We start from the raw sequence: 9,037 nt of genomic DNA, 5'->3' as shown, positions 1-9,037 counted from the left end.
AAGACTGAAGCATCCACCACACGAAATGTATTGTTCAGTTAATGTTCTCCTCTGGAAAAAGCAAGAACAAAATCACAAACAAGTTGGTACAGTTTGTACATGCTGAGATCTAGTATGAGTATAGCTACAATTTTGCAGGCTTGCGATAGTCACATATAGAACTGGGGTACAGTTTTTCTAAATAAGAGGTCAGTATGCGGTGTTCATACATACCTTGTGCCATCTAACGCCACGTGTAGACATCCAGGTTTTCACCATGAAGTCGTTGGTGCTGCTCTTGAAGCCCAGGCACCCAGCGTGAAGAGATCTCTTGCACACCCTCTGCTAGCCCCAGTTGCTGCAAACTGCCAAGCACTAATTCCACCAACTTCCTGCTAGAATGTATGATCTCCTTCCCCACAAGGTTGGGCTCATCAAGATTGGAGCTTCTTATCAGTTTGGATGTTGGTTCATTTCTAGTAGACTGTATACTAGTGTTGAATGTTGAGAATATCTTGTCATTTGCAATGTTCTCGATCTTTTTTTTGAGGCTTCTAATCCGAACAGCAACAACACGACGTGACCAGATGTTACAAAAACAAGAAGAAACTGAGAGGCCTTTGCATGCAGCTGATTTGCCTGATGATGATGAAGGATCGTCAGGCAGTAGCTTGCTTCCTTTACACCTAGCCACGTCGAGGATTTCATCAACATCATATATAACATCTCTAAATTGACCAAGCCAATTGTTTACGGCTAGCTCTTTTGTCCTCCTTTTCTCAGCATCGTATATGCAACATTTTATCAGTTCTACTCGTCGCAGGATTTTTCTAAGCTCTTCTTCCACCCCAAGGATTAGTATGACCTCATCTGTAATGATATTTTGCAACTTACTGGCACATGATCCAAGCAAAGATTCAAGTATGGCTGCCATGGATCAGACAAACTCGTCAAGGAAGATCTGCCAAAAACACCACGGTGCCTGACTCTGAGAATGGCAGAAACTGGAAGCTGAAAATGAATGCACAAGGTATCTTAGCATGGTTTCAAAAATGAGATAAGGGTCTAGAGATACACTAAAAGATACCACTACTTCGTTGCTATTTACATTTAGAATAGATCTTGCATAACGAAAGCTGTATCCAACGTACATACAAGTTCAGCACCTTGAATAGCGCCATGTATCGAGGACTGAATTCCAAGCTGCCACTGATTGTTTTAATTTGTTTTTTGTGCTTGCAAATATACACGTGTTTTGGCATGTAAAAATAGTTATTGGTTTGTCTTGCACAGTTAAGGGCGCCATCCAATGGCAGCTGCAGAGCAGTCTACATACCGATCGAATCACAAAAGATGTTGATCGTGTTAAACCGAGATGCTTCAAACAGGCGGTGTCTTTTCCAAGCTGTTGCGGGAGATCCCTTAGCTTCGGGCATCCTTGGAGAAACAATTTCACCAAACGAGGCAAAAGTCGCAGCCTTGCAGGTGGGGCATCCTCTTTTCGAGTATCAGCGGCTCCATCCTCTCCCCGTTCATCAGCAGCAACAACTTCTTCCTCAAAAAAGGACCACTCCTCCCAGCTGGGCATATCCTTGAAGATCAAGCATTCAAGTTTAGGGAAAGAAACCAACTCATTACATACAAGATCACCCTTCTTACAACCAAAAAATTCAGGCCCGACCTTGGTAACTGCATGTGCTCCATCAATCCTCAGATATTTCATGATCGTACATTTTCGAGTTTCGAGTATATTAATGAATACAAATAGGTGGTACCAAACCAGGTGGGATACCGCTGACCAAAGAATCTAAAGATACCTAGGTCTTCTAGGTTAGGTGGAGGTATTAGTTGCTCAAAGACCTCCTCAGTATTGCTGACATCTTCTTCTGAATATGATCCATCTCCATGTCCAGTCCACTTTAGTAGCAGTGTTTTAAGATGCTTTTTGTCTGTCAACACCACATTTGTACTACAATGAGCCACTCTTTCCACTTTAACAAGTGAAAGATATCTCATCTGTGACAAAGAAGACAACTCTTCCAACTTCCATCCATCTTGTACAACAATATCATTACTTCCATCACCAATAGGATAATCATATACATAAGTGAGGAACTTCAATTTGCCTATGCCTTTTGGAACCTGATTTATTTTTGTCTGAAAAAGATCAAGACATCTTAAGTTGCTCAACATGGTCATTGCCGAAGGAAGAGTTTGCAGATCATCACACCATCTCAAGCTCAGTACTTGAAGGTTTTTAGGGAGCCAATGGATTCCGGAAGACAAGATATGCCAGTATAATCAAGATTAAGTAGGCGTAGATGTATCAGTTTTCCTATGTAATCAGGGATACTTTGCACAAGTGTGCAATTTAGTACCAAAACACGAAGAAGCAGAAATCTCTTGAATAATGTACCTTAACCTCCACCATATCCACTTTGGGTAACACCAACATATCCTTCTTAATAACAGCAGTAATACGTCGTACTTTTGACATATTTCCACCCCTTAATGTTTCAACATCTCCAATAAAACATTCCTCTCTTGATATGTTCAGTGCAAGCTATCTTAAGAGGTCATGCATTTTGCAGCAAGACTGGTCAAAACTAATAATATTTGGCTGGAGGAGATTCCGATGTATTAGCTCGTAGTAGTACTCTTCTGCTATCTCTTCTAGTAACTGGCCTTCCTGCTCCTCGATGAAGCCTTCAGCAATCCATAACCAGGTAACTACATCACGCTGAATGATAGAATCTTCACCATACAAAGCACAATAAAGGAAACACTGCTTCAGACGATGCGACAACTCATCATAGCTTAGATACAGAGCTACTTCTATTTCATCAGAGAGCATGCTCTGAGAACCAGCATATTTTCCCAAATAGTTTTTCCACTCATTCTCCGTTAGATCTCTGCTTGCCAAAGCACTAGCGGTAACCTTGATTGCAAGAGGGAGGTGACCGCATTTACGAACAATCTCAATCCCCGTGTTTCTTAAATTCTGCACTTCTTTCTCTTCCTCAATGTTCATGCTCTTCCAAAGTAGCTCCCATCCCACCTCTACTGACATGAGATCAACTCGGTGGGTATGGTCTACACCTATTTTTCTTGTAATTTGATCATCTCGTGTGGTTACCAATATTACTCCGGATGTTGTTTCATGTAATGCAGCCCTTAATAAATATGTCCATACATTGGAGTGCCACACATCATCTAGAACGAGAAAGAAACTCTTCCCTTCAATTGTTTCTGCAAGCTTCCTCTGGAGCTCTGCTATGGTTTCACCTTGCTCATGATGCACACCAATGTTCCGGAGAACCTCTTTAAGAAGAGTTACTTCATTGTAGTCTTGTGAAACACAAATCCATGCTTGTATCTTGAAGCTCCCTTTAATTTTTTGGTCATTGTATATTTTCTGAGCTAGTGTTGTCTTACCAACTCCTCTAGTTCCAACAATAGCAAGCTTGTAAGACTTACTTTCCTTGTGTGCAAGAACTAAGTCCTCCAGCTTCCTGCTAGAACGTATGATCTCCCTTCCCACAAGGTTGGAGCTTCTTATCATTTTGCACCTTGGACCATTCCCAGTAGGTTGTGTACTACTGTTGAATGTTAAAAATATCTTGTCATGCAAAATGTTCTCTATCTTCTTATCGAGGCTTCTAATCCGAACAGCAACATCACGACATGGTCCGATGTTGCAAAAACATGAGGAAACTGAAAGGCCTTTACATGCAACTGATTTGCCTGATGATGGTGAAGGGTGATCAGGAAGTAGCTTGCTTCCTTTACATCTAGCCACGTCCAAGATTTCATCAACATCATAAATTTTTGACCAAGCCAAATGTTTACTGCTTGCTCTTTTGTCCTCCTTTTCTCAGCATCATATATGCAACACTGTATTAATTCTACTCGTCGCAACACTTCTGTGAGCTCTTCTTCCACCCCTAGAATTAGTATGGCCTCATCAATAATGATATCTTTCAACTTATTGGCACATGATCCAAGCAAAGATGCTACAACGGCTGCCATCAAACAAATGGAGAATGGCAAAAAGTGAATCCTGAAAATGAATACACAAGGTATGTTAATATGCTTTCCCAATGACAAAAATCTCTCTAATATATACACTAAATGGAGCTATGCAACATACAAATATGGGGTTGAGGCCAAGTATTGAGGTCTAAATCCCTGAGTTGGCATTCTGTCCTTTTATCTTCTTTGTGCTTGCAAATAAACATGTGTTTAGTTTTGTATGTTAAAATGATTTATTGATTTGCTTTGCTCGGTTGAATAGCCATGGAAGCTGCATAGCAGCCTATACACTAAGGGGCTGTTTGGTTCATGACTTAAATTGCCACACTTATAAAGCCATACTTTGTGGCGCGCCGCAGATTGTGGCGAGCAAAACGGACACCACACATTTGGCAAAAAAGTCTACTGCGAAACAGGCTGCAGGTTGTGGCGAGCCAAATCTTTGTAGGAAACCAAACGGCAGCCTAGGCAGCTATGGCGTGCCGCACCTGTGGCGTGGCGAGGTGCGGCCGACAACCAAACAGCCCAGGTCTATTAATCATCTAGTTATATATGTTTGTTTGTCAGATCTATCTTAACACTAAATCAATTTCCAGAAATCATGATAATTTCTTACACGTGCTAGTCATGAAAGTAAAGTTGCAAGGTCTGAAGTATTATGGCAAGTCTTACCTTACGAGCCAGTCTTCCAGTAAGGAAAAAGCCGTCAATAATAAGAATCAATAGTGATCATTTTGTAGACGCAGTTTACTCCGACGGTCAATCACCAAGAGAAAACCATGCTGCTACACCTGCAATACAAAATAGAAGATTACCGATCAACAAGTGAACAAAAGGAGTAACATTGCGTTAGAGATACAGAAGTGCAGAACACTGAGAGACCATGTGTATACCTGAATACATGCCGGTAACTAGCCTGATAAGCCACTGCTGAGGCTGCTGCGAGATCGAGGAGAGCAGCACAGGATCAGTTCAAGCATAAGTGACCCGTGGAGCAACATGAGCGCGACTAACACAAGCAACCGAGACGAACATTCCCTGCGTGAAGTAGAGGTATACTCAGCTTAACTGGAAAAGATGAATGGAACTAACAAAATCTTAATTTTCTTGATTTCCTAATAATGCCTTACCAGATCCAATAACAGCACACTGGAGCCAAGCTAGAGCAAAGGACTGGAGCAAGAGCAAACAACACTAGTTACCAAAGCGCCTCTCCTTTGCTTGAGTAAAAAACACTAGTTATCTCCCAAGCTAGTGTAAAAATAGAAGATTATCGGTCAATCACGGCAGTGCAGATCCAGAAGGACACAACATTGAGATCGAACACATACCTGGGTACAACCGGTAACTAGAGTGATGAGAGTGCTGCAAGAAGAGATCTGCTTTAGCAACTTAGCGTGAACTCTTTGTTGTCTTCACTGCACAGGATCACTTCAATCATCAGTGATGCAAGAGGAGATCTGCGCGTGCAGTAAAGTAGAGGAATACAAACGCTGATTAACAGAAGAAGAAGATTGGAACCGGAAAAATCTTGGAATTTGTAAGGTTTCCTTACCAGATCTAACCGGAGCATACTGGAGCCGTCCCACTCCTCTGAAAAATGCACTACAGGCTGTGGCTATGGCTATGTACACGAAGGTGGTCTCAAGTAGCAATAATTCATGTGCCAAGTCATGAACTGGCCCACTGGCCATTACTAGTTTTGTCTTGTCATGTCACACTCTGTAGCTATTAGCCCCATTGACTAGCTGTACCATTCAACTGTTGTTCATCTTCGCATTGGCTCATCTTCTTCAGCTGATCATGCAAAGTTTTAAAAACGTAGGGTTTAGCACTTGTTGTTCAGAGATACGGATTAAAATTATCATTGAGGGCTAAAATATCACCATGCTTTTCAAGAATATGTTTAAGCCAAGCATTTTATGCATAAACAGTCTCATCCAAAAAAAATGGAGACTTACCTGCTCGGCTTTCCTCTCATCAACCATGTCCGTTAAACCATCAACTGAGACATATGCAATGCCACATGGATACTGGGGATACTGAGAGTGGGCATTTTCAGTTTTAAAACTAGAGTCTTTAAAATAATATTAATTTGCACATTTTGGGTGATAGTTAGCCAGCACGTGAAATTCACGTGCAAATACATATACAAGATGCCAGACCATATAAGGTTCAAAATAATCAAAACTATTACCGACAGAAGCTTATGCTAAGTTCTCTACCAACTCTGCTCTTTTTTTTTTAGAAAAGGAGGTGCATACGGCCATATATTATAAACCAAAATAAGTCTCCATCGAGTACATTAAGTCTGAAGCAAAGAGGAAAACAGCGATACAAGGCATCACTCATGCCCAAGCCGGAGATGGTAAAAATATAGATGACTAAACACCTATCCTAGCTATTAACATGACGCCATCCAAACCGGTTGAAGATACCCTGTGCTACCATCTCCCATCGGACACACCCAGTAACCATAGGCTCCCTGGCGTCCACACGAGTGAGTGATGACCAAGTGCGGATCAGTGCGGTAGCCCTTTGAATAACCTGCAAGAAGTGAAAGTCGCGTTGTCTGTTAAACACCAAGTCATTCCTGCAATTTCATATTGCCCGCAACAGTGCACAAGACCCCACGCGAATAAGTTTAGCAAAATGTACATCAACCTCTTTTAGCCACATCCCGAATAACGTGGTTATACTGTTAGGAGGAGTGATGTTAAAAGCAATATGTAGCGAGCGCCAAATCAGTTTAGCCATTGGACAATGAAGAAAAAGGTGTTGTATGTTTTCTTTATCCGGACAGAAATTGCATCTAGAATTACCATTTCAATTCCGCTTGGCAAGATTATCCTTTGTTAGAATTACCCCTTTATGAACAAACCACATAAAGACTTTGATTCTAAGTGGGACTTTGACCTTCCAAATATGAGCCGATTTTGGAATAGGTGCGGAATCGATGAGATTCATATACATAGATTGAACCGTGAATATTCCATTGCTAGTCAACTTCCAATATACACGGTCAGGATTGTGAGAAAGGTTAACATCCATCAACCTTCTCACAAGATGCATCCAACTAATCCATCTATTTCCAATAAGAGATCTGCGGAATTGAATATTAAGAGGAATCTCGCTAAGTATTGACGCAACGGATGCCTGTCGTCGTTGTGCAATATGGTACAGCTGCGGATATTGAAATGCTAGAGGCATCTCCCCTAACCAAGTGTCTTCCCAGAAGCTAGTGGATTCACCATTACCTATGATGAACCTAGTTCTACGGAAGAAAGCATTTTTAGTTCTCATCAACCCCCTCCAGAAAGGAGAGTCCGTTGGATGAGCTGTTACCTGCGACAAGGATTTGTTCTGTAAGTACTTGTTCTTCCTACCAACTCTGCTCTAGCTACTAACATGTTCTGATTGTCAAATAGTAAAACATCTTATTATTCAAAAATGCAGTTATTCATCCATGACATTACTGTCAATATTAACCCTCTACTACAATAACAATAATCAACATTAACACAATTTTAGAAACAGAGACATTTTCATCATTGATCCATTAGTTTTTTTTCCTAATTATGTATATTATATATTAAAAAATCCAGGCAGGTACATCAAAAGGGTGTCATAATAAAAGGACCCATATCTCAAAAGATGCATTACAACTTATACACGAGAAAACCAACTAATAGCCATTTTTTGGAAGTTCTTTCTGATCAATCATAGTTTAGGAAGCTGCTACAGACCCAATCGCACACACCTGAATCAACCTGACAACCTCCTTTGTCTGAAAGTCTCTTGGTCCTGCTCTTTTATCTGAAAAATAGTTCCTGAATAACCTAGTAGCACAGCAAATAAATCAAATAACTTCCCCACAAAAAAATCAAATTAGATTGTTTTATTTTGCAAGAAAGCTAACCATAGAAAATATGTAATCACATAAAGTCCAACACAGAAAGAAGAGAAGAACAAAAACTAGTCTCCATCAATTCACTTCCCGACAACATCGAACAAGGGAGGACTCAAAACAACACTGTATATTATGCTTAGCGAGATGCACGGCTAAATCTGCACATACCAAAATTGCCAGTACAGATCATCTAAAAGAGATTTGCGACAGTTTACAAAACTACGGGCTTGTATTGATCACAATTAGTCCAAGCAATCAAGGAGGTTCAGCTTGAGTCTAGAGGATAAGAAGAGGACACTTATGAATAATACTTAAGAGATTGCATTAGCTAGCTAGGTATAATCCCTGATTCTCATGAACAACCTAGCAGCCCACTAAGACAGCCTTCTCTTCAGCGTGAAGCCCACCACCATGCCAACAGCACGCAAGTCGACAAAGACACAACCCGACTGCAATGCAGATTACCAATCGAATATGTTAATTGCAAGGAGCACAATAAGCATCAAGTTTAGCGCTACAGATTAATATGAGCAAAATGTAACGATTGCAGCCTAAATCTAGACAAAAAAGAGTAGAAACCTTGATGCCAAAGGTGGAAACATGGCAGCATTTCACTCTTTAACACAGATGCATCAATCTATTTGGCGCCTTGGTGGACATATGCAGCTTTGCTCAGCAGCTGAAGACCACTCTCAACATTGTCTGGGATCCTACCCCAGCTTTCATGGCCAACGTTTGAACTAGGGAATTTTAGTGGAACTTTTAACTCAAATTTGTAACAGAAACCCAACATAAACCGAACTTTCAACTGTGCTGGTCGAAGTTTCACCTAGGGGCATCAAGTACTGTTCAATCAATTAGAAGCCCAACAAACAGACCAACGTTTCAGTTAGGTCTTAGGATGAAAAAACAACTAGATCAGGTTTGCACAGATTTTGGGGGCTAATTTCACCTGAAGAGCTATGGGGTTTGCATGTGAAGGAAGGCAAAGGGGAAATCCGAAGCTGCCATATTTTTCTTTTGCAGGAATCATGCAGCAGACAGCAAGAATCGGGTAGCTGTGGTCACCTAATCGTCATTGCTAAGAAGTTTATGCAAATTAAGTAGCAGAAAGGA

General features: G+C 40.9%; 2 protein-coding genes across 2 annotated transcripts; both read right to left on the bottom strand.

Moving 5' to 3' along the window:
• Positions 1–219: 219 nt before the first annotated feature.
• Positions 220–981, bottom strand: LOC123439342 (disease resistance protein Pik-2-like). The gene has a single exon (XM_045116068.1). It carries the CDS (start codon positions 911–913, stop codon positions 224–226), a length of 690 nt encoding a protein of 229 aa, XP_044972003.1. The 5' UTR covers positions 914–981; the 3' UTR covers positions 220–223.
• A 1,213-nt stretch (positions 982–2,194) lies between these two features.
• Positions 2,195–5,624, bottom strand: LOC123439341 (putative disease resistance RPP13-like protein 3). The gene is given in 7 exon segments (XM_045116067.1): positions 2,195–3,807; positions 3,810–4,039; positions 4,684–4,802; positions 4,905–5,049; positions 5,142–5,262; positions 5,343–5,471; positions 5,567–5,624. Coding segments are annotated over 2 exon segments (1,464 nt in total). The 5' UTR covers positions 4,009–4,039; positions 4,684–4,802; positions 4,905–5,049; positions 5,142–5,262; positions 5,343–5,471; positions 5,567–5,624; the 3' UTR covers positions 2,195–2,542.
• Positions 5,625–9,037: the final 3,413 nt, after the last annotated feature.

This window comes from Hordeum vulgare, chromosome 3H (genome assembly GCF_904849725.1).
Source record: "Hordeum vulgare subsp. vulgare chromosome 3H, MorexV3_pseudomolecules_assembly, whole genome shotgun sequence".
Lineage (NCBI taxonomy): Eukaryota > Viridiplantae > Streptophyta > Magnoliopsida > Poales > Poaceae > Hordeum > Hordeum vulgare.
This window is presented reverse-complemented; position numbering and strand designations above follow the sequence as displayed.

Excerpts from the sequence above, each read along its gene's own strand:
- LOC123439342 (XM_045116068.1), bottom strand. The coding sequence starts at position 913 with ATGGCAGCCATACTTGAATCTTTGCTTGGATCATGTGCCAGTAAGTTG.